Source organism: Jaculus jaculus, unplaced genomic scaffold (assembly GCF_020740685.1).
Source record: "Jaculus jaculus isolate mJacJac1 unplaced genomic scaffold, mJacJac1.mat.Y.cur u25, whole genome shotgun sequence".
Lineage (NCBI taxonomy): Eukaryota > Metazoa > Chordata > Mammalia > Rodentia > Dipodidae > Jaculus > Jaculus jaculus.
Genome location: NW_025423515.1, coordinates 925,943 through 951,152, shown reverse-complemented (window position 1 = coordinate 951,152; position 25,210 = coordinate 925,943). Strand labels below are relative to the sequence as shown.

The following is a 25,210-nucleotide window of genomic DNA, read 5'->3' as shown; positions in this document are numbered from 1 at the left end:
CTTGTCTCCTCACAGTAGTTGGCATGACAGTGGTTCTACTGACAGTCCTGCCCCTGTCTACTCACACTGCATGACATCACAGTGGTTCTAGTGACAGGTCTTACCCTGTATCCTTACAGTGCATTGCATTACACTGGTTCTTTTGAGAGCCCAGGCCATGTTTCCTCACAGAGGATGGCAACACAGTGGTTTTAGTGACAGACTTGGCCCTATCTCCTCACAGTGCATGGCATCACATTGGTTCTTTTGAGAGCCCAGGCCGTGTCTTTTCACGGTGAATGGCATCACAATGGTTGTAGTGACAGGCTCGGCCTTGTTTCCTCACAGTGCATGGGATCATAGTTGTTCTAGTGATACCCAGGCCATGTCTCCTCACAGTGTATGGCACCACAGTGGTTCTAGTGAGAGTCCAGGCAATGTTACCTTACAGTGGATAACATCACTGGTTGCAGTGAGAGCACATTCTGTATGTACTCAAAGTGGAGGGCATCACAGTTATTCTAGTGAGAGAGTAGGCCGTGTCTCCTCACAGTGATGGTATGATAGTGGATGTAGTGAGGAAGCAGGCGATATCTCCTCAGAGTGCATTACATCACAATAGCTCTACTGACAGCCCAGGCCATGTCTTCTCACAGTTGATGGCATCACAGTGGTTCTAATGATAGGCTCAGCTCTGTCTCCTCACAGTGCATGGTGTCACAGGATTTCTAGTAAGAGCCAAGACTGTGTCTTATCACAGTAAGTGGCATCACAGTGGTTCTAGTGACGGGCCTGAACCTGTCTCCTCAAAGTGCATGGCATCACAGTGGTTCTCATGAGAGCCCAGGCTGTGTCTCCTCATAGTGGATGGCATCATAGTGGTTTTAGTTGGAGCCCATACCCTATCTCCTCATAACAGTTGCTATCACATTGGCTATAGTGAGAGCCCTGGTCCTGTCTCCTCAGAGTATACGGCATCACACTGGCTCTTGTGAATGTGAAGGCCATGTCTTCTCACAATCAATGGCATCACAGTGGCTCTAGTGAGAGCCCAAGATGTGCCTCCTCACACTAGATTGCATCACAGTGTTACTACTGAGAACCCAGCCTGTGTCTCTTCACAGCAGATTGTTTCAGTCTTTCTAGGAAGGACCTACGCTGTGTCTACTCACAGTGCATGGCATCACACTGGTTCTAGTGAGACCCCAGGTTGTGTCTCCTAAGAGTGGGTAGCCTCACAGTGGTTCTACTGAGTGTCTAGTCTGTGTCTCCTCACAGTGGATGACATCACAGTGGTTGCCTTGGGTGCCCACACTGTATCTCCTCAAAGTGGATGGCATCACAGTAATTCGAGGAGACTGACGTCATGTTTCCTCACAGCATCACAGTTGTTTTAGTGAAAGACTAGGCTCTGTCTCCTCACAGTGCATGGAAGCACAGTGATTCTAGTGAAGACTGAGGCCATGTCTCCACACAGTGGATGATTTCACAGTGGTTGCAGAGGGAGTCTGGGTTGTATCTCCTCAAAGTGTATGGCATCACAGTGGTTCTAGTGAGAATCCAGGCCATGTCTCCTCACAGTGGATAGTTCCACAGTGGTTCTATGGAGGACCAAGTCTGTGTCTCTTCACATTGCACAGCATCACACTGATTCTAGTGAGAGTCCAGGCCATGTCTCCTCACAGTGAATAGCATCACAGTGTTATTAGTGAGGGCCAGGCCCTATCTCCACACAGGATATGGCATCACAGTGGGTCTAGTGACAGGCCTGTCTTGAGAGCCTAGGCTATGTCTCCTAATATTGAAATGACATCACAGTGGTTGCAGTGAGAGCATGGGCTGTATCTCCTCACAGTGGATGACATCACAGTAGATCCATGTCTCCTCACAGTGCATCATTTCACAGTCCTTAATGAGGGCCTAGTCAATGTCTCCTCACAGTGATGGCATGACAGTTGATCTAGGAAGGACCCAGTCCCTGTCTCCTCAATGTGCATGGCATCACAGTGGTTCTAGTGAAAGCCCAGGCTGTGTCTCCTCAGAGTATATGGCATCACAGTGGTGAATGCCCAGGCCATATCTCCTCACAATAGATGGTATCACAGTGGTTCTAATGACAGCCAAGATGTGTCTTGTCACACTAGATTGCATCACAGTGGTACTACTGAGGACCCAGGCTATGTCTCCTGACCGTGGATAGTTTCACAGTGGTTCTAGGAAGGATCCAGGCTGTGTCTCCTCACAGTGCATGGCATCACACTTCTTCTAGAGAGAGTCCAGGCCATGTATTGTACAGTGCATGGCATCACAGTAGTTCTGGTGACAGGCCTGGCCCTGTCTCCTCACAGTACATGGCATCAAACTTATTCTAGTGAGAGCCCAAGATGTGCTCTGTACAATGGATGGCATCACAGTGGTACTATTGAGGACCCAAGTTCTTTCTCCTCAAGTGGGTAGTTTCACAGTAGTGCTAGAGAGAATCAAGGTTATGTCTACTTGCAGTGGATGGCATCAGAGTGATTCTAGTGAGAGCCCAGGCCATTTCTTCTCACAGTGGATGGCATCACAGTGGTAATGGTGAGAGCCCTGTTTATATCTCCTAGCAGTGGATAGCATCACAGTTGTTCTACTGTGAGCCTAGGCTGTGTCTCTTCACAGTGGATGACATCTCAGCAGTTGTATTGTGTGCCTGGGCTGTATTTCTTCAACATGGATGGCATCACAGTCGTTGTAGTGAAAGCCCAGGCCATTTATCCTCACAGTGAGTGGCATTACAGTGGTTTTAGTTGGAGCCGAGACCATGTCTCTTCATTGTAGGTGTTATTACTTTGTTTACAGTGAGAGGTCTGGACTTGTCTCCTCAGAGTGCATGACATCACAGTGGCTGTATTGAATGGTGAAGCCATGTCTCCTCACAATAGTTGGCATCACAGTGTTTCTATTGAGAGCCCAAGATGTGTCTCTTTACAGTAGATGTCATCACATTGGTATTAGCGAGGACCCAGGCTGTGTCTCCTCACAGTGAATGGCATCACAGTGGTTCTAGTGAGAGACCAGGCCATGTCTCCTTACAATGGGTGGCATCACAGTGGTACTAACGAGGTCCCAGGCTATGTCTCCTCAAGTGGATAGTTTATAGGGAGGACCCATGCTGTGTCTCCTCACAGTAAATGGCATCACAGTGGCTCTTGTGAAAGCCCAGGCCATGTCTCCTCACACTGGATGGCATCACAGTGGTTCCAGTGAGAGCCCAGGCCGTGTCTTCTAATAGAGGATAACATCACATTTTTTTCTACTGAGAGCCTAGGCTGTGTCTCCTGACAGTGGATGACATCACAATGGTTTCATCGGGTGCCTGGGCTTTATCTCCTCAAAGTGGATGGCATCACAGTGGTTCTAGTGAGAACACTGGCCATGTCTCCTCACAGTGAATGGCATCACAGTTGTTTCAGTGAGAGACATGGCCATATGTACTCACAGAGAATGACATTGCAGTGGTTGTAGTGAGAAGCCAGGCCCTTTCTCCTCACAGAGCATGAAATCACAGTGGTGCTAGTGAGAACCCAGTCCATGGCAGGACAATGGATCTAATGAGAGCACAGGCCATGTCTTCTCACAGAGCATGGCATTACATTGGCTCTATTGAAAGCCCAGGCAGTGTCTATTCACAGTGGATGGCATCACAATGTATTTATTGACAGGCCTGGCCCTGTCTCCTCATACTGCATAGCATCACAGTGTTTCTAGTGATAGCCCAGGATGTGTCTCCTCACAGTGAATGGCATCACAGTAGTTCTAGTGAGAGACCATTTTATGCCTACTCAAAGTGGATGGGATCATAGTGGTATTAGTGAGGACCCAGTCTGTGTCTCCTCACAGTGGATATTTTCACAGTGTTTCTAAGTGGATCCAGGTTGTGTCTCCTCACAGTGCATAACATCACAGTGGTTTTAATGAGAGCCCAGTCCATGTCTCCTCACAGTGGATGACATCACAGTGGTTGTATTGAGATCCCAGGCTGTATTTCCTCAAAGTTGATGGCATCACAGTGGTTTCAGTGATAACCCAGGCCGTGGATCCTCACAGTAAGTGGCATCACAGTGGTTTTAGTGAGAGACTAAGCCCTGTCTCCTCACAGAGGATAACATCACAGTGGTTGCATTGAGATCCCAGGCTGTATCTCATCAAAGTGGATGGCATCATAGTGGTTCTAGTGAGAACGCAGTCCATGTCTCCAGACAGTGGATACCATCACTGTGGTTCTAGGGAGGAACTGGTCTGTGTCTCTTCACAGCGGATATCATCATACTAGTTCTAGGGAGGACCCGGCCTGCATCTACTCATAATGGATGGCATTCCAGTGGCTCTAGTGAGAATCCAGGCAGTGTCTCCCCTACAGTGAACAGCATCACAGTTGTTCTAGTGAGAGACTAGGCCCTGTCTCCTCACAGAGGATGACATCACAGTGGTTCTAATGAGAGGCTTGACCCTGTCCCATCAAAATGCATGGAATAGCAATGTTTCTAGTGAGAGCCCACGTTGTGTCCCCTCACATTGCATGGCATCACAGTGGTGCTACTGACAGGGTCAGCCCTGTCTTCTCACAGTACATTGCATCGTCAGTGGTATTGGTGAGGGCCCAGTCAGTGTCTACTCACAGTGTGTGGCATCACAGTGGATCTAGTCAGGACCCAGGTAATGTTCCCTAAGAATGCCTGACATCACAATGGCACTATTAAGAGTCCAGGTCATGTCTCCTCACAGTGGATGCCATCACAATGGTTCTAGTAACAGGCCTTGCCCTGTCTCTTCACAGTTCATGTCATCACAGTGGTTCTTGAGAGAGCCCAGACCGTGTCTCCTCACAGTAGATGGCATAAGAATTATTGTAGCGACAGCCCCGGGCCTGTTTCCACATAGTGCATGGCATCACTGTGGTTCTAGTGAGAGCCCAGGCTGTGTGAATGGCATCTTAGTGCTTCTAGTGACAGGCCTGGAACCATCACCTCACAGTGCATTGCATCACAGTGGTATTAATGAGGTCCCAGTCAGTATCTCCTCACAGTAAGTGGCATGACAGTGGATCAAGTGAGGACTCAGATGATGTTTCCTCAGAGTGCCTGACATCATAATGGCTCAATTGAGAGTCCAGGCCATGTCTCTTCGCAGTGGATGGCATCACAGTTGTTCTTGTGAGAGACTAGGCCATGTCGCCTCACAGTGGATGACATCACAGTGGTTCTAGTGAGAAGACCATCCTTCTCTCCTCACAGGGCATTGGATCACAGTGGTATTAATAAGGGCACAGTCACTGTCTCCTCAGAATGAGTAGCATGACAGTGGATCTAGTGACAACCCAGGCAATGTTTCCTCAGAGTGCATGACACCACAATGGCTCTCTTGAGAGTCCAGACCATGTCTCCTCACAGTGGATGGCATAACAGTGGTTCTAGTGACAGGCCCGGCCCTGTCTTTTCAGTGCATTGCATCACAGTGGTATTAGTGAGGGCCCAGTCCATGTCTACTCACAGTGTGTGGCATCACAGTGGATCTAGTGAGGATGAAGGCAATAAAATGCATGACATTACAATGGCACTATTGAGAGACCAGTTTGGTGTCTCCTCACAGTGGATACCATCACAACGAATCTAGTCCATCACAATGGATCTAGTGATAGGCCAGCCCTGTCTTCTCATGGTGCATGTCATCACAGTGGTTCTTGTGAGAGCCCAGACCATGTCTCCTCACAGTGGATGGCATAAAAATTATTGTAGTGACAGGCCCAGGCCTGTCTCCTCATAGTGCATGGCATCACTGTGGTTCTAGTGAGAGCCCAGGCTGTGTCTTCTCACTGTGAATGGCATCTTAGTGCTTCTAGTGACAGGCCAGGCTCTGTCTTCTCACAGTGCAGTGCATCACAGTGGTATTAATGAGGGTCAAGTCAGTATCTCCTCACAGTGAATGGCATGACAGTGGAACAAGTGAAGACTCAGGCAATATTTCTTCAGAGTACCTGACATCATAATGGCTCTATTGAGAGTCTAGGCCATGTCTCCTCACAGTGGTTGGCATCACAGTTGTTCTTGTGAGAGACTAGGCAATGTCTCCTGAGAGGGGATGGCATCACAGTGGTTCTAGTGACAGGCCTGGCCCCGTCTCCTCAAAGTGCATTGCATGATGGTGGTATTAATGAGGACCCAGTAAGTGTCTCCTCACAGTGAATGGTATCACAGTGGATCTAGTGAGGACCCAGATGTTTCCTGAAAGTGCACGGCATCTCAATGGCTATATTGAGAGACCAGGCTGTGTCTCCTCACAGTGGATGACATCACAATGGTTCTAGTGTCAAGCCCGGCCCTGTTTCCTCACACTGCATGGCATAACAGTGTTTATTTGAGAGCTCAGGTCATGTCTCGTCACAGGGGATGGCATCACAGTGGTTCTAGTGAGAGTCCAGGCTATGCCTACTCACAGTGGATGGCAACACAATGGTATTAGTGAGGACCCAGGCTGTGTCTTCTCAGAGTGGATAGTTTCACTGTGGTTCTAGGAAGGACCCAGGCTGTGTCTCCATACAGTGAATTGCATCACAGTGGTTACTGCGAGAGCCCAGGCCATCTCTGCTCACAGTGAATGGTGTCACAGTGGTTCTAGTTAGAGACCAGGCCGTGTCTCTTCACAGTGGATAGCATCACAGTGTTTGCAGTGAGACCATGGGGTGTATCTCCTCAAAGTGTATGGCATCACAGTTGTTCTAGTGAGAGGGTAGGCTGTGTCTCCTCACAGTTGATGACATCACAGTGGTTCTAGTGAGAAGCTGAGCCCTGTCTCCTCACAGTGCATGGCATCACAATGACTCTATTGAAAGCCCAGGCAATGTCTCCTCATGGTAAATGGCATCAGTGGTTTTATTGACATGCTTGTCCCTGTCTCCTGACATTTCATGGCATCACAGTGGTTCTAATGACAGCCCAGTCTGTGTCACCTCGCAGTGAATGTCATCACAGTGGTTCTAGTGATGACACAGTTGTATTAGAGCCCAGACCTTGTATCCTCAGAGTCGATGACATCACATTGGTTGTAGTAAGAGGACCAGCCTTGTCTCCTCATAGTGCATGGCATCACAATTGTTCTAGCGAGAGCCCAGTCCATGTCTCCTCACATTTGGTGGCAACACAGTGCCTCTAAGGTGAGCCCAGGCCACATGTCCCCACAGTAGATGGCATCACAGTGGTTCTGGTTGGAGCCTAGGCCCACTCTTTGTAGTGGTTGCTATCACATTGGTTATATTGAGAGGTCTGGCCCTGTCTGCTCAGAGTGCATGGCATCAAGGTAGCTCTAATGAATGTACAAGCCATGACTCCTCACAATAGATGGCATTACAGTGGTTCTAGTGAAGCCCAAGATATGTGTCTTCACACTAGGTCAAATCAAATTGGCACTAGTGAGGACCTAGGCTAGGTATCCTCACATTGAATAGTTTCAGAGAGGTTCTTGGGAGGACCCAGGCCATGTACCCTCACAGTGCATGGCATCCCACTAGTTCTAGTGAGGGCAGAGACCATGTCTCATGACAGTGCATGGCATCAAAGTGGTTCTTGTGAGAATACAGTCCACATCTCACGGTGGATGGCATCACAGTGGCTCTAGGGCAAGCCCAGGCCATATGTCTCCACAGTGGATGGCATCACAGTAGTTCTAGCTGGATCCTAGGCCCAGATTCTTTGTAGTGGTTGCTATCACATTAGTTATATTGAGAGGACTGGCCCTGTGTCCTTAGAGTGCATGGTATCAAAGTGGCTGTAATGAATGTGCAGGCCATGTCTCCTCACAATAGATGGCATCACCATGGTTTGAGTGAAGCCCAAGATTTGTCTCTTCACACTAGATCACATCACATTGGGACTAGTGAAGACCTAGGCTGAATACCCTCACAGTGGATAGTTTCACAGAGGTTCTCAGGAGGACCCAGGCTGTGTACCCTCACAGTGCATGGCATCGCACTGGTTCTAGTGAGTACAGAGACCATGTCTTCTGACAATGCATGGCATCACAGTGGTTCTTGTGAGAGCCCAGTCCATATCTCCTCACAGTGGATGACATCACCCTGGTTCTAGTGTGAGGCCAGACCATGTCTCTTCACAGTGGATAGCATCACAATGGTTCTACTTGGAGCCCAGACCTTGTCTCTTCAATATCACATTGGTGATATTGAGAGGCCCAGCACTGTCTCCTCAGAGTGCATGGCAAGATGGTGGCTCTAGTGAATGCGCAGGCCAAGTCTCTTCAAAATAGATGGCATCACAGTGGTTCTAGTGAGAGGACAGCCCTGTCTCCTCACAGTGCATTGCATCTCTGTGGTATTAGTAAGGGCCCAGTGTCTCCTCATAGTGAATGGCATGACAGAGGATCTAGTGAGGATCCAGGTGATGTTTCTGCAGAGTGCATGACATCACAATGGATCTATTGTGAGTCCAGGCTGTGTCTCCTCACAGTGCATGGCATCACTGTGGTTCTAGTGAGAGCACAGGCCATGTCTTCTCACTGTGAATGGCATTTCAGTGGTTCTAGTGACAGGCTTGGCCCTGTCTCCTCACAGTGCATTGCATCACAGTGGTATTAGTGAGGGCCCAGTCAGTGTCTCCTCAAAGTGAATGGAATCACAGTGGATCTGTTGAGGATGCAGGCATTGTTTCCTCAGAGTGCCTGTCATCATGATGGCTCTACTTAAAGTCCAGGCTAATTCTCCTTACAGTAGATGGCATCAAAATTGTTCTTGTGAGAGACTAGGCCATGTTTCTTCACAGGTGATGGCATCACAATGGTTCTAGTGACAACCTTGCCCTGTCTCCTCAAAGTGCATTGCATGTCGGTAGTATTACTGATGGTCCAGTCAGTGTCTCCTCACAGTGAATGGCATCACAGTGAATGCATTGAGGATCCAGGCAATGTTTACTGAGAATGCATGAATTCACGGTGGCTCTATTGAGAGTCCAGGCTGTGTCTCCTCACAGTGGATGGCATCACAATGGTTCTAGTGACAGGACCAGCCATGTCTCCTCACAGTGCATGGCATCACAGTGGCCCTAGGGCAAGCCAAGGCCATGTGTCCCTACAGTGGATGGCATCACAGTGGTTCTAGTAAGAGAACAGTCTTTGTCTTCTCACAGTGACTGTTTTGATAGTTGACCTAGTGAGGTCCCAGGCGATGTCTCTTCACAGTGCATGGCATGACAGTGGTTCTATAGAGAGCCCAGGCATTGTCTTCTTATGGTAGATGGCATCATAATGGTTCTAATGACAGTCTGGGCCTGGTGTCCTGATGTTGCATGGCATCACAGTGGTCCTAATGAGAGCCCAGGCCATGCCACCTTACAGTGAATGGAATCATAGTGGTTCTAGTGAGAACACAGGCAGGATATCCTCACAGTGAATGGCATCACAGTTGTTTTAATGAGAGACTAGGCCATGTCTCCTCACAGCGGATGACATCACAGTAGTTCTAGTGACAGGACAGGCCCCGTCTCATCACAGTGCATTGCTTCACAGTGGTATTAGTGAGGGTCTAGTCTGTGTCTCACCATAGTGATGGCATGACAGTGCATCTAGTGAGAACCCAGTAGGTGTCTCATAAGAGTGCATGACATCACAATGGCTCTATTGACAGCTGAGGCCATGTATCATCACAGTTTATGGTATCACAATGGTTCTAGTGACAGGCCTGGCCTTGTCTCCTCACAGTGCATGGTATCGCAGTGGTTCTAGTGAGTGCCGAGTCTGTGTCTCCTTACAATATATGGCCTCACAGTGGCTGTATGTAGAGCCCAGGCCATATGTTTCCACAGTGAATAGTATTACAGTGGTTGCTATCACATTGGTTATATTGAGAGGCCTGGCCCTGTCTGCTCAGAGTGCATGACATCAAAGTGGCTCTAATGAATGCATAGGCCATGTCTCCTCACAATAGATGGCATCACAGGGTTTCGAGTGAAGCCAGGGTATGCCTACTCACAGTGGATGGCATAACAGTGGTATTAGTGAAGACCCAGGGTGTGTCTCCACAGAGTGGATATTTTCAAAGCAGTTCAAGGGAGGACCCAGGTTGTGTGTCCATATAGTGAATGCCATCACAGTGGTTATTGTGAGAGTCCAGGCAGTGTCTACTTACAGTGGATAGCATTACATTGGTTCTAGTGAGAGTCCAGTCCATGTCTCCTCACTGTGGATAGCATCACAGTGGTTGTAGTGAGAGCCCAGGCTATTACCTTTCAAAGTGGAATGCATCACAGTTGTTCTAGTTAGAGAATAGGCTGTGTCTCCTCACAGTTGTTGACATCATAGAGAATGTTATGATACTTGATCTATTGAGGATCCATGCCATGTCTCCTCCCAGTGCATAGCATCACAATAGCTCTATTGAGAGCCCAGGCCATGTCTCCTCACAGTAGATGGCATCAAAATGTATTTAATGACAGGCTCAGTCTGTCTCCTGTCATTGCATGGCATTACAGTGGTTCTAAAGGGAGGCCAGGCCATGTCACCTCACAGTGAATGGCATCACAATGGTTCTAGTGAGAGCCCAGGCCATGTCTCCTCACAGCGGATGAAATCACAGTGAGTCTAGTGAAAGCACAGTCTGTGTTTCCTCAAAACAGATGGCATCACATTAGTTATCCTGAGAGTCAAGACCCTGTCTCCTCACAGTGCATGGTGTCCTAGTGGCTCTAGTGAATGCCCAGACCATGTCTCCTCACACTGGATGGCATCACAGTGTTCCTTTTGAGAGCCTAGGCCATGTCTCCACAAATGGTTAGCATCATGGTCGTTCTTTTGAGAACCTATGCCATGCCATCTGAAAGTGAAATGATATCACTGAGGTTGCAGTGAGAGGATGTGATGTTTCTCCTCAAAGATGATGGCATCACAGTGGTTATCTTGAGAACCTAGGCATGGTATCCTCACAAAGAATGTCATCACAGTTGTTATAATGAGAGACTAGGCCATGTCTCTTCACAGTGGATGACATCATAGTAGTTCTAGTGACAGGACAGGCCCCATCTCATCACAGTGCATTGCTTCACAGTGTTATTAGTAAGGGTCTTGTCTGTGTCTCCTCACAGTGATGCATGACAGTGAATTTAGTGAGGACCCAGGCCATGTCTCCGCAGAGTGCATGACATCACAATGGCTCTATTGAGAGTCCAGGTTGTGTCTCCTCACAGTGGATGGCATCACAATGGTTTTATTGACAGGCCTGGCCCTGTCTCCTCACAGTGGTTTTAGTGAGAGCCCATGCCAGGGTTCTTCCCAGGCAGGTAGTGCTATGGAAGGATCAGGCCTGCTGGTATCTCCCAAGGGGTTGAGGAGGAAGATGAGATACCAGAGAAAAACCACACTGAGTTGGGAGTCTTTTCAAAGCAGGAACTCACAAAAAAAAAAACTCACTTAATTACTCCGAGCAGTTGCCTATATAATGTTGGAATGAAGGCAGGGATTTTAGGATAGGGGGTGGGTGAGGTAAAGGCCAATAGTAAACTGTAACTATTGAAATGGTAATTAGAATTGTCATGCGGAGGTGGCAGGGAAGAAGCCATTAGGTGTCTTGCTGAGTCCTAGCTGGCCAGAGACAGGTTGCCAAACTTTAGCTAGGCTCAGGAAGTTCATTTCCCCCTTTTGTTTTTGTAAGAGCGTTAGTCACCATGGCACCTGTCTTAGGTTGTCCCCCTCTGGGGATCTTACCCGTCATTGGGTACCAGGTGTTTAGTTCACTGAGAACCCACTCCATAGTCTGTCTTAGGTTGTCCCCCTCTGGGGATCTTACCCGTCATTGGTCACATGGAGGGCAGAGGAGGTGGCAGTTGGTTATCTGGGGAACTTAATTCCTGAGTTGCCAGCCTGTGATAGTGTATCTCGACCTGATGAAGTTTTATTGTCTCTAGCCACTGGTGAATAAATTGTGTAATTAAATGCAAGTTCCAGAGGAAACATTGGGAAAGATGGACAGGGACAGGGAAGGTGGCTGAGCAATTGTACTGCAAGAAGCCAGGGAGGCCCAGATATTTTAGGTCTCTAGCTCATATCCAGATGGGTCTTTTTCTTTTATAAAGTTATGCCATGGACAAAAATTCCATGAGCTTTACACAAGATTTTATCAAAAAACTCATTATTACAGACTTTTTGCACTTCAATCACTTCTCAGTATAAAAGATTAGCCAAAGGTTGGAAAACAAACAAACCCTTTGATCTCAGCAATATACACATAAATATTAAGGAATGGCCAGCTCTTATCAGTAACACTGAATGTGTATAATCTTGCTTACATGTAGGTGCTAAAGTTTTGCTGTCAAATGGCCCAGAGGTATGGATACAAGTCCAGCCAAATGGCTCCCAAAAGTTTCCCCTTTTTTATTTATTATTTTTTTATGAACTGGGCCCCTCTGGGCCTCTGTGCAGAAAGACTGTGCCTGTCTTAGGTTGCTCTCTACGATATTTAGGCCTTACCCATCATCGGTACATGAATTCCATCATTCATGCCCTGCCTTAGGTTGACCTAACTCGAGAGAATCGTACCCGTCTTTGACTACCAGCCTCTGCAGAGGCTTTAAGATAATGTCTCAGGAATCCGGGGTCAGTTCCATAGCTGTATTCCATGTACTTCTGTATGGATTCCATAAAGGATCTTAAAAGGCATTTAATGCATATGGGCAGCAGACACAGAATGAGTAAAAGACAAACACAGCAAAAATCAAAACAGCAAAGCTTCCTATCCAAGAAGTGAGAATTTTATCCAGGCAAGACAGACTTAAAAGCAGATATTAAGTCATCAGCAGCTTTAGCTGCATCAAAAGTAAGATGATTATTTTGTAAAGGCAAAATCTCTGAATGTAGCTGAATCAGATCTAAGGAAATATTATCATTGTGCCAAATATCTCTTAAATGCATTTTTCCCAATGCTATTGACTGTTATTATATTTTTTAGAAGTAACATAAATCCATTGAAAATCTACATGACACTCCAAACGAGTTTTAACTTTCAACCCTAGTATATAGAGCGTCTAACATGTGAAACTGTATCTAGGGCAAGGATCAAGCCTATGATCTTAAAGGGAGGTACAGTTTGAACTTTCTCAGGAACTACTTTAAAGCTGTGAGTATGAAGGATAGTTAGACATTAAAAGTACAGGCCTAAAGCCAAAAGCCACAGCACACTTCAGGAACTCCTGCTAGGCACATTTTGTATATCTTTATATAGAAATCTGAAACCCACCATAACACCTTAAGATAAACAATTGAATATATTGGGGGCCATTTTCTTAAATTACCACATTTTGCCCTTGGAGTCCAATAGATTTATAACCATCACACATTATAAATTGTTAGAAAAAATTAAAATATTTAGGGTAAATAATGGCTTTTTTAGTTGGTCATGTGGGGGTGAGGATTCCCCCTTTTGTTTTTGTAATTGAGACTTGAGAGTTTGATTATATCTTTTAATGATAGCCTGGCCCCGGGGGTTGTATGGGATTCCTGTGGAATGTGAGATTTTCCAGGTCTGGAGAAAATCTATAAAGGCCTTGCTTACAAAGCAGGGGTCATAATGTATTTTAATTTGATCAGGCAACCCAAGAGTGGCAAAACATTGAAGCATATGACTAATGGCAGGTTTAGATTTTTTCCTGGCATGTGTGGATGCCCAGTAGGTGTGGTAAAAGGTCACTGAGCCCAGTCACCATGAAAGGGCAGACTACTCACCTGTCCCCACCTGAGTCAGTCCAAGGGGGCCATGTGGCAGTCTCCCAGGAGGGAGATTGCCCACCAATTCCCAGTAGGGGAGGGTTGGGCACAAGCTTCCAGGAGTGTTGCCATCTATTTAAATTACCAAATTCCAGCTGGCGCTGCACGTGCCCTGCAAGTGGCTTCTGCTCTGCGGCTTCCCCGAGGAGCCGCCGCCGCTCTGGACTCTGCCGTCGGGGGCTGCGTGGCCCCGGAAGTGTGGAATCAACACGGGCGCCATGGCCGAGCCAGTGGCGTCACCCAGCAAGCACCGCAGCAGCGCGGATGACGAGGAGCCCATGAGCCGTGTCCGGGACCCCGGTGGGATGCCCGCCGCCGTCCGCGCAGCCCCGCAGGCTGGGGGAGGAGCCCCGCGACACCTGGCCACACACGGGCGGGGCCCACGACGGGGCACAGGGGCCCCCGCCGGGCGGCTGGGGGTCCGCGGCGCGCCAGTACAATGAAGAGTTTTGGCAGTATAATACATTCCAGTACTGGAGGAATCCTTTACCACCTATCGGCCTGGCAGATATCCAAGGAGTGAGTGAAGACAGCCTGACCGAGACAACACTTCAGGACAAGAATGGAGTGGCTGAGATTGACATGGAGTCTTGACAAGAACTGCTGACAAAATAGAACTTACTAAATTTGCAGAGACCTAAGGAAAAAGTAACTTTCCATACTTGACATTGTTTCTAGACCTGAAAATTAAGTAAAAACTATTTTGACAATAATTAACTATAGTTACTACGGAACTCCCAGTGGGGATTTATTAAGGATATGGTAGAGTTATAGGTGAAATATTTTCTGTACATGTTTTTTAATGAAGATAGTTTTGTTCGGGATCTAACTGTGAAGATACACTAGTCTTACAGAAAGGAGTCTGGCAGTTGTAGAAATAGATGGGAAGCACACCTACCTGTCTTCCTCTGTCACATCTTTGCACTGATAAAAAGTTTGTGGAATATGCAGTGAATATCATTTTATAGAACTAGTATTAAAATATTTTCTAGTACATCTACTGACTCAGCTGAACAAATCGGTGACTTGAATATCTATGCAAAATTACCATGTGGGAGATACTTTCTGAAAGCTGATAATGTTCTAAAAGAACTTTGTAAATTGAACTCATGAGAATTTCAATTTGGGAAGCATTTTAACTTTCGATATTTGATAGCTGTTAAACTGCTATGGCAATCAAAACAATGGGAAGTGGGTTCCTGCCCCTCCCCCTTCTAAGATAAAAAGAAAAGAATTTATTCTATGATCAGTTTATTGACTTTAATTACTTTGAGGGCATTTTTGTTACTACTTTAGACCTGTAGTTCTCAATACTTTAAGAGCCTTTACATGAGCCCCATTGACAACATTTCACTTAATCTTCTGGAAGTGGGCCTTACATGTTGATCACACACCAGTCCTGTCCTTTGTTTCTCTAATGTGCAGACAGGGTTGAGAACCACTAGGCCAATGATAGTTTTTCCTACTTAAAGGTGATAACTAATTTGAGCTAATTAATGCCTGTTCATTAGTTTTGTCCTTGTTTTGCTCTGCTGATGGCTAAGTTACTTTGTTACTGCTACTATTTTGTTGTTAAAAATAAATTAACAATTTGTGTTTGAGTTATGTATCAATGACTAATTTAATTTTTGTACTGCATTCAGAATGTTGGCTTTGTTACTGAATAGCTTGTCACTATATTATATTTTGTTGATATTAAATGTAAAATGTGGAGAAGTGATAAATAGTGTCTACCTCAGAGTGACAACATTTGTTGTCTAGGGCTCTAAGTACTTTATATGCACCTCTTGTTTAAAGTAGAGCCAGCAAGTCATTAGAGTATAAACCGGCTTCTTACTGTTTTTTTCTGCTGTAACTGTGACTACAAGTTTCAGGATAAATATAAAATAATGGAAAACTTAAAAAAAAATAAATTATCAAATTCCGCCCTTGGCTCCCAATAGAATTATAACTATCATATATTATAAATTGTACCCAGTTCAATTTTAAAGGTCCCCACAGTCCTGACCAATTTAAGATATTAACACCTGTAAAATTAAACAAGTTAAAAACTTTTAACATATAAAGGCACAGAGTAAACATTTTTAACTGATATGAGGCATAGCAAAGAGGACTGAAACAATGTATATTGAACCACCATATCCTAAAATTAATCTCAGTGTCTGCAATTTGAACTTGCTTGAGGTTTTCTAGCTTAAAATCTTAAGTTTTAGCCAGGTGTGGTGGTGCACACCTTTAATTCCAGCACTCGGGAGATGTAGGTAGGAGGATTACCATGAGTTTTAGGCCACCCTAAGACTCCATAGAGAATTCCAGGTCAGCCTGGTCTAGAGTGAAACCCTACCTCGAGAAACAACAACAACAACAACAAAAATCTTAAATCTCTTAATACAATATATCTAGCTAAGCATATCAGTCTATTACAAATTTAACCTTGATTAAACTCTCTGGGCCTGGGCAGCAGGACGCAGCCAGCCCTTATGCCAGTAGCCCAGTTCCAACAAAGTCCCCCGTAGTCTTTCTTTCCTCTTAGAAAGCTTATAAGCCAAGCCTCGAAGTTTAATGCTGTCTGTACTTAGTATTTTTAAACTTTTATCTGAATAGTCCATAAAATTTGGCTTACCACTCCAAAAGACACCTTCAGTTGTAAGTACCAAGTCCATGTCTATTTCCCCAAAACAAAGGTTCCAAAAGATTAACATCCACATGGTCAGGTTCATCTCAGCTCATCAGACAGCTTTAGGTTCTCTGAGATAAACTTCCAGACCAGGTACAGTTATGGAGGATGGAATATTTATTGAAGCTTACAGATCCCGGGGAAGTTCCATAATGGCAGAAAAAGATGGCCTGCCTTCACAGGCAGAAAGAGAGAGAGAAAGAGAGAGAGAGAGAGAGAGAGAGAGATGCACAAGCCTTTAGAAATATAAAAGCCACAGATGCAGCTTGCTAGGCCCTGTTCAGAAATAAAAAAGCCACTGGTGAAGCGAAGGTGAAGGGAAAGAGAAAGGGAATGAAGAGATGTCTACAAGTAAGTACAGGTTATAGAAGCAAAGTTTAGCGCTTTAAATATGAAGATTTTCTTACAAATTATGAGGGTACACTCACCCACACATGTATACCGATTACCTCCTCAATGACTGCCTCTCACAGGGTACTAGTCTGCTCTGAGAGCCCCAATTTGGGTGCCAGATGCTGGGCTCCTCCCTGGGCAGGTAGTGCTGTGGGAGGACCAGGCCTGCTGGTTCCTCCCAAGGTGTTGACAAGGAAGATGAACGTACAATGACTCAGAAACCTCTCCTAGCCACAAGAGAAAACCACACTGAGTCGGGAGTCTTTTCGAAGCAGAAACTCACAAAAAAACTTGCTTTATTACTCTGAGCAGTTGCCTATATAATGTTGGGGACAAAGGCAGGGATTTTAGGATGGGGCGGGGAGAGGCAAGGGCCAATAGTAAACTGTAACTATTGAAATGGTAATTAGAAATGCCACGTGGAGGTGGCAAGCAAGAAGCCATTAGGTGTCTTGCTGAATCCTAGCTGGCCAGAGACAGGTCACAAAACTTTAGCTAGGCTCAGGAAGTTCCACTAGGCCTCACGCCTGGGCCTCTCAGGGCCCAACAGGACCATGTCTCCTACACTAAATGGCATAACAGTGGTTCTAGTGACAGGCCTGACCCTGTCTCCTCACAGTGTGATGCCAAGGCATCACAGTGGTTCTAGTGAGAGCCTCAGCTGTGTCTCCTCACAGAGCATGGCATCACAGTGGTTCTAGTTGGAGCACAGTCCCTGACTCCTCATAGTGGTTGCCATAACATTGGTTAAATTGAGAGACCTGGCCCTGTCTTCTCAGAGTGCATTGCATCAAAGTGGCTCTAATGAATGGCCAGGTCATCTCTCCTCACAATAAATGCCATCCCAGTGTTTCTAGTGAGAGTGCAAGATGTGTCCTCATATTAGATCCTGTCGCATTGGTACTAGTAAGGATCTAGGCTGAGTCTCCTCATAGTGGATAGCTTCACTGTGATTCTCAGGAGGACCCAGGCTATGTCTCCTTACATTGCATGGCATCACACTGGTTCTAGTGAGGACTGAGGCCATGTCTCCTCACAGTTCATGGCATCACAGTGGGTCTAGTGACAGGCCCAGGCCTGTCTCCTCACAATTCATTGCATCCCAGAGATATTAGTGAGGGCCCAGTCAGTGTTTCCTGACAGTGAATGGCATCACATTGGATCTATTGAGGACCCAGGAGATGTTTTCTCAAAGTGCATGACATCACAGTGGCTCTATTGAGAGTCCAGGGTGTGTCTCCTTACAGTGGATGGCATCACAATGGTTCTAGTGAGAGCCCAGGCTGTGCCTCCTCACACTAAATGGCATCACAGTTGTTCTAGGGACAGGCCTGGCCATGTCTCCTCAGAGTGCATGGCATCACACTGGTTCTAGTGAGAGCACAGTCCATATCTCCTCACAGTGAATGACATCACCATGGTGCTACTGCTAATGTAGGCCATGTCTCCTCACAGTGGATGACATCACAGTGTTTGCATTGAGATCCCAGGTTGTATCTCCTCAAAGTGGATGGCATGACTGTGGTTCTAGTGAGAACCCAGGCTGTGTCTCCTCACAGTAAATGGCATCACAGTTGTTTTAGTGAAAGACTAGGCCCTGTCTCCTCATAGAGGATGTCATCACAGTGTTTGTATTGAGATTCCAGGCTGTATGTCATCAAAGTGGATGGCATCACAGTGGTTCTAGTGAGAACCCATTCCATGTCTCCTGATAGTGGATGCCATCACTGTGGTTCTATGGAGGATCCAGTCAGTGTCTCCTCACAACAGATATCATCATACTAGTTCTAGAAAGGACCTGGCCTGCATATACTCATAATGGATGGCATCCAAATGATTCTAGTTAGAGCTCCTAGCATGTGTCCTCATAGCAGATGGAATCACATGGTTATAGTGAGAGGCACAGCCCTGTCTCCTCAGAGTGCATGGCATCATAGTGGCTCTAGCGAATGTCCAGGCCATGTCTCCTCACAGTGGGTATCATCGCATTTGTTCTGTGGAGGACCTGGGCTGTGTCTCCTCACAATAGATGACATCACATTGGTTCTAGTGAGACCCAAGATATGCCTCCTCACATTGGATGTCATAACAGTATTACTAATGTGGACCCAGCCTGTGTCTCCTCACAGTGCATGGCATGACACTGGATCTAGTGAGAACTTAAGCCATGGCTCCTCACAGTTAATGGTATCACAGTGTTTCTAGTGAGAGAGTGGGCCATGTATCACCACTGTGGATAGCATCTCAGTGGTTCTGGTGACAGGCCTAGATCTGTCTTTGCACAGTACATGACATCACAATGATTCTTGTGAGACTCCAAGATGTGCCTCTTCACAATGGATGGCATCACAGTGGTACTAGTGAGGATGCCTCCTCAAAGGGAAAGTTTCACATTTGTTCTCAGAGGACCTATGCTGTGTATCCACACGGTGGATAGCATCAGAGTGGTTCTGTTGAGAGCCCAGGCAGTGTCTTATCACAAGAACAGCATGAATCCGGTTTCTTGTGAGAGCCCAGGACTTGTCTCCCCACAGTTCATGAAATCACATTGGTTCTAGTGAAGGCCCAGTTCATGTTTCCTAACAGCGGATAGCATCACAATGGTTTCACTGAGAGCCTGGCTGTATTTCCTGAAAGTGGATTGCACCACTGTAGTTCTAGTGAGAGCCCAGGCTGTGTCTCCTCACAGTTGATGACATCACAGTGATTTTAGTGAGATGCCAGGATGCCTGTCCTTTCAGAGTATGGCATCACAGTGGTGCTGATGTGAGCCCAGGCCATGTCTCTTAAAAGTGCATAGCATCAGGCTTCTGGCCAAGATGGCAACTGCCTAACTGCCCCGCACATCCCTAGGAAAGAACATCAAGGCATTAAGGGTTCATTGGGTCTTTTAGAGGAGAGCAATCTCTAATAGATTGCCAGTGGGAGGGCATAGAGGGGAAAAAGGGAATCTCAGATGCCCTCACTCAGGGGTAGCCCACCATTCCCCCAGTCCTCCCCAAGCAGCCACCTTACCCACAGTCCCAGCTTCAGGATACTCCTGTATTTATTGTAGGAAGGGGGACCCAGGCCAACATAGTTCCACTTGCCTCACTGCATAGAGGTGCTCGCCCTGCTACCCCCGCCCATGCAGGACTTTGGGCAGGCTCCACCCACAGACCTGGTGGAGCTCCATTTGCCATCCACACGTGTGGCACTGATTCCCGCTTGTGCAAGCTTAGCCTGCTCTCTCTGCCCATTTGTCCACTTACTGCTCCAGCCACCACCCATTCATGTATGAGCTCAGGCCCATTCCACCTTACCATGTGAGCTCAGGCTCATTCTGCCTGTCCATCTGTGCAAGCTCAGGTGCCAGCCCAACCCTGTCTGCCAAGCTGGCTGACCACTATTGTCCTGTTGCGAGCAAGCTCAGACTGCTTCTGGGTTCCAGTGCTCCGCCACACATGAGTTCAGGCTGCTTCAATGCTTTGTGCTTCAGCGTGCCACTGAGTGCAAGTGCAGGGAACTTTGATGCATCACCTCATGACAGCTCAGGTAAGTTTGGCGCCTGTGCCATTCAGGAGCTCAGGATGCTTGGCATCCTCCTCAGGCTGCTTCAGCTTCCCATTGTGCTTGAGCTCAGGCTGACCCACCCACATATGTGTTAGCTCAAGACCACTTGGCCCATCTACTTGCCTGCTGGCTAGCCCAGGCCAGCTCCACCAAGGGGCACCACTTCTCCCCATCCAACAAGACCACAGTCGTACTCTCCCTGTCCATACACTGTGATGGGAAGACCACAGCACAAAAGAAATAACATGAAAAATCAAATGAAAGAAAATCCAGTTAGATCACCCAGTCCTACAATGAACATCTCTAATCAAAACAGAAGAGTCATTAGGATCAGAACAAAAAAATGAAGCTATGAGCAATGCAACCCTGACCAACCTACTGGTAGAACTTGCAGAAAGCAACAAAGGACCTATAATTGTGTGTAGTAAGAAAAGAAACTGTGTGTAGTAAGATAAGAAAATAGATGGAATCCAAAGGCAATTACGAGATATGAAGGGGAGTGAAAAAAAAGAAGACCTCAAAAATCAGCTGGCAATGGTAAATGAAGTCATAAAGAAATGAAAGGATGAATTCCAAGAAGCATCAAGAAAATCAGAAAATTATGTGAAAAGGGAGCTTGACAAACTATACATAGAAAAATAGTAGAAAATATGAACCTAATTGAACAAATCCAAAACTCTCTACAAGCTCTCAAGAATAGAGTCAGCCAAAATATTTTTATTTTAGTGATTTATTTTTTGACAGAGAAAGAGGGAGAGGGAGAGAGAGAATGGGTGTGAAGGTGACTACAAGAGCATTTGGTTACAAAAGGTTAGACTGTTGTTGCAGATGAATTTGATCATGTAATTTTAGTATTTTGAACTTGTTTCTTACAAGAATATGGATGGGCTTGGTACTTGGAACAACAGAAGTCTCACATGGTAAGTCTGAATTTTATGAGCTATCTCGTTGAGATTTTTAAAATGATAACAGCAGAAAGAATTGTGTTGGCTTATAAACTTTCAAAGGGAAAGAAAAGACAGCAGAGGACTTTGTTAGAGTTGGGCTACTGTCACAAAGATGGGCTGCAGTCTGCTGCTCATGCCCAAAACGTTTGATCAAGGTTGAATTTGAAAGCAATGGAATGGTGTGCTTGGTAAAAGATACAGAACTGAAAGATATGCAGGTTATCACAGGAAAAAATAAAACACAATAAAACAAATTTAGTTACTGGCATGGACATTGCAATTGTTAAACAGAATAACACCATCAAGCATAGGCCAACTGTTTTAAATTTATACAATGGAAAAGATGCCTGTGGTTGAAGTCCACCCAGGAAAAGCTGAATGGTACAAATGCAAATTCTTTCTAAAGGAAGAACTTAGAAAGTTCAAGATCAAGATTTTTTTTCCACACTGGATTAACACAATAAATGTGCCATTGCAACTCTTGCATTGATTTTGGGAGCATGAAAATATATAGAAGTGGTTCATGAAGGACATACTGATCCAGGATATGCTGCTGAGATGTTGCATATGAATCAGGGCAGTGTCCCAATTCAGAGAGACCAATGAGGCCATTGTAAGATGGACCATGGTTTGCAGTGGGGACTCAGACATAGTTTGGATCTACCAGGACTGTGCAAAGGCTACTATGGAGTGCTGTTGGCTTTTCTCCTGCCTATTTAGTCAAGCTGGACAGATAGGACTTTAAAATCTAGAGACTGTCATCACTGGTAGTGGATGTTGGACTTGAGGAGCATATGATTGGCATTTACTTGACAGTTATTAATTTTGTATTGGTATTTTCACTCCTGGTTATGCCTTATAGCAACGTAAATGTTTACACTTAATCACTTATGTTAGAAGTATGTAACTTGTTTTAATTTTACAAGACTCACACTTAAGAGAAGTCTTGAATCTCAGCTGTCAGTTTGGGCTTTGTAGCAGGTTTGATATCTCATTCTTTCAAATTAAAAAAAAAAGAATTATAAAATGCCAAGGAATAATTATCTTTCTATATATTTTTACTTCAATTATGACTTTTGTGTCTTTCATTTCTACTTTCCCTGGCAAAGTTTTACTCATTTTATGTATACATTTATTCATGGACATGTATTCCTTGCATTGCATATTTTTCTTGTACCTAATATAGAAACAAAAATAAAATATTGTTGTTGTTAACTTAAAAAAAAAAAGAATAGAGTCAGCCATGTGCAGGATAGAAACTCTGATCTGCAAGACAAGGTGGAATAGCCTGAGAGTTCAAACGTTTCAATAAGTTCAAAATTTTCTGTGAACAGAACATGAGGGAATTGTGTGATACCCTTAAACATCCTAATATCAGGATCACTGGAATACCAGAAGGAGAAGAAATTCAGACCAAAGGCATAGAGAACTTATTTAACAAAATAATTGAAGAAAACTTCCCCACTCTATCAAAAGAAAGGCCCATCAAGATACATGAAGCTAACAGAAATCCAAACAGATTGGACCAAAGGTGAAACTCTCCAAGACATATTATCATTAAGACTAAACACTGAAACCAAAGAGAAAATCCTAAAAGCAGCTAGGGGAAAAAAAGCACATCACTTTTAAAGGTAACCCCATCAGAATTACTTCAGACTTCTCAATGGAAACCCTGAAAGCCAGAAGGGCCTGGAATTAAACACTACAAAGACTAAGAAACTATGCCTTCCAACCCAACCTACTCTACCCAGCAAAAGTATCCCTCCTAATAGATGGTGAAAGAAAAACTTTCCATGACAAAACTCAGCTTTACAATTATATGAACACAAAACCAAACCTACAGAGAGTATTCCAGGAAATTCTACACACAGAAGAATCAAATAATCAAACTCAAATGCCTATAAGAAGCAGGTCACAATAACCTAACTCAGAGAAGTCACAAAAAAAAACTTCAAAGTCCATGAAAGCACCAAGCCACATATATCAACATAATATGGCAGTGATCGAATCGAATTTCACAGTCATTACCTTAAATATTAATGGCCTTAACTCACCCATCAAGATACATAAGCTAACAGGATGGATCAGAAAATTAGACCCCTCAATCTGTTGTCTTCAAAAAACCATCTCACCACTAAAGACAGACATCTCCTCAGGGTGAAAGTGTGAAAAAAAATATTCCCAGTAAATGGGAATAAGACACAAGCAGGTGTAGCTATATCAGATAAAATAGAATTAAAACAAAAAATAATCAAAAAAAGACAAATAAGGCCACTTACTACTTATCAAGGGAACATTCCATCAAGAGGATATTATAATCATAAATTTGTATATACGAAACACAGGGGCACCACAGTTCATAAAGCAAAATCTACTTGACAATAAAACAGAAATAACCATCAACACCATCCTAGTTGGGACTTCAATACACCATGATCAGTAATAGACACATCATCCAAACAGAATCTTAAAAGGGAAGTAAGAGAGATCAACAAATCCATAGATCAGTTAGACCTAAAGGACATCTACAGAACAGTCCATCACAAATCCACAGACTACACATTCTTCTCAGAGAAAGGAATGTGACACACTCTGTGGATAGATTAGCTGTTCTCCTCTAGAGATTTTTCTAATATCAAGGCCTGAAATCCCACCTACTTGTGAGTCTGAGGCAGGAAAATCATAAGTTAAGGACTACAAGGGGTATAGAGCACATTAAGATCAAGTCTGGTTAAATTAGCAAGACTCTAATTCAAAATAAATAGGTATTTGAAAGGGCAGCATATGTAGCTCAGTGATGCAGTACTAGCCTAACACTCTTGAAGCCCTAGGTTCAATCCCTAGCAACACCCACTCACCCACCCACACCCACCCCCCCACACACACAGAGCGAGAGATTGAGAGAGAGTGAGGGAGTGTGTTCCTCTGTTATTGGTCTCCTGTTGCTCAAAGAGGCCCCATCAGTAGTGTCTGTCCCAGCAGCAGGCCACCAAGAATTCCACAGTGGACTTCACCATGGTAACCCCTAGTGTCATTATAGCACTGAGTTCTCCTGGTCCCTTCCCTGGTCATAGTCCCGGACATAAAGTGAGCTTGTGGAGAGGCCAACCATGTTACAGAAATTAGGTGATACAAGTATCCACTTCAAGTTTCTATATTTCCTTTTTATGTACAGAATATTTATTTATTAAGGTTGCTTAATATACAATTTTTCATTTGTGTTTTTGGAAGTCCTTTATTGCAAAGATAATTCTTTTGTCTGATGACAAACAGCAGCCACAAGGATCATTCTGGACCTCCACGTTGGATAAATTCCATTTCTTCTTGAGAGATGAGTTTCCTTCTGTATTTCTGAGGTAAGGTTTTGATTATGTCTGCAGTGTCTGGTGGACCCTGATGCATCAGCAAACCTGGGGCTTTACCTCCTTTAGAATGCTGTGTGATTATAGAGTGGGGCGGGAGCCCTGCTGATCTCATAGCTTCTGAGGCACTAAGTTTAGGATTGTCTCTTCTGTTAGGGAACCTTATCAGTGGAGCATGTGGCTTTACTACCTGAACCACCCTGGTGGCGGACGCCATCTTGCTGCCCATCATGACCCCCGAGAAGGGGCAGCTTCATCATAGTCCTCATTGTATGAATTGGCCCACTACTGTCTTCCCTACAAGGCTCTGTCACTGCACCTCCTTATGCATTCTCTGGGATGTGAAGCCTGTGGACCACAGGATTTGTAAGCTTTCTCCACTCATGCTTTGTACTGTGAAGTGGGAGCAGGTTCAGCAATGTTGCCACTCCTTCTTTGATCTCCAAAGCTGTGACAACAGTCTGAAGCTCACAGGGCTCTGATGGGGTGAAATCCAAGGACAAGAG

The 25,210-nt window shown here is 45.2% G+C and overlaps 1 protein-coding gene and 1 pseudogene across 1 annotated transcript; one reads left to right on the top strand and one right to left on the bottom strand.

Moving 5' to 3' along the window:
• LOC123457493 overlaps window positions 1–14,375 on the top strand; it is a 107,527-nt pseudogene extending 93,152 nt beyond the window's left edge.
• A 10,052-nt stretch (window positions 14,376–24,427) lies between these two features.
• Window positions 24,428–24,953, bottom strand: LOC123457549 (28S ribosomal protein S36, mitochondrial-like). Its single transcript, XM_045141430.1, has one exon. The coding sequence runs from the start codon at window positions 24,934–24,936 to the stop codon at window positions 24,628–24,630; it is 309 nt and encodes a 102-aa protein (XP_044997365.1). The 5' UTR covers window positions 24,937–24,953; the 3' UTR covers window positions 24,428–24,627.
• Window positions 24,954–25,210: the final 257 nt, after the last annotated feature.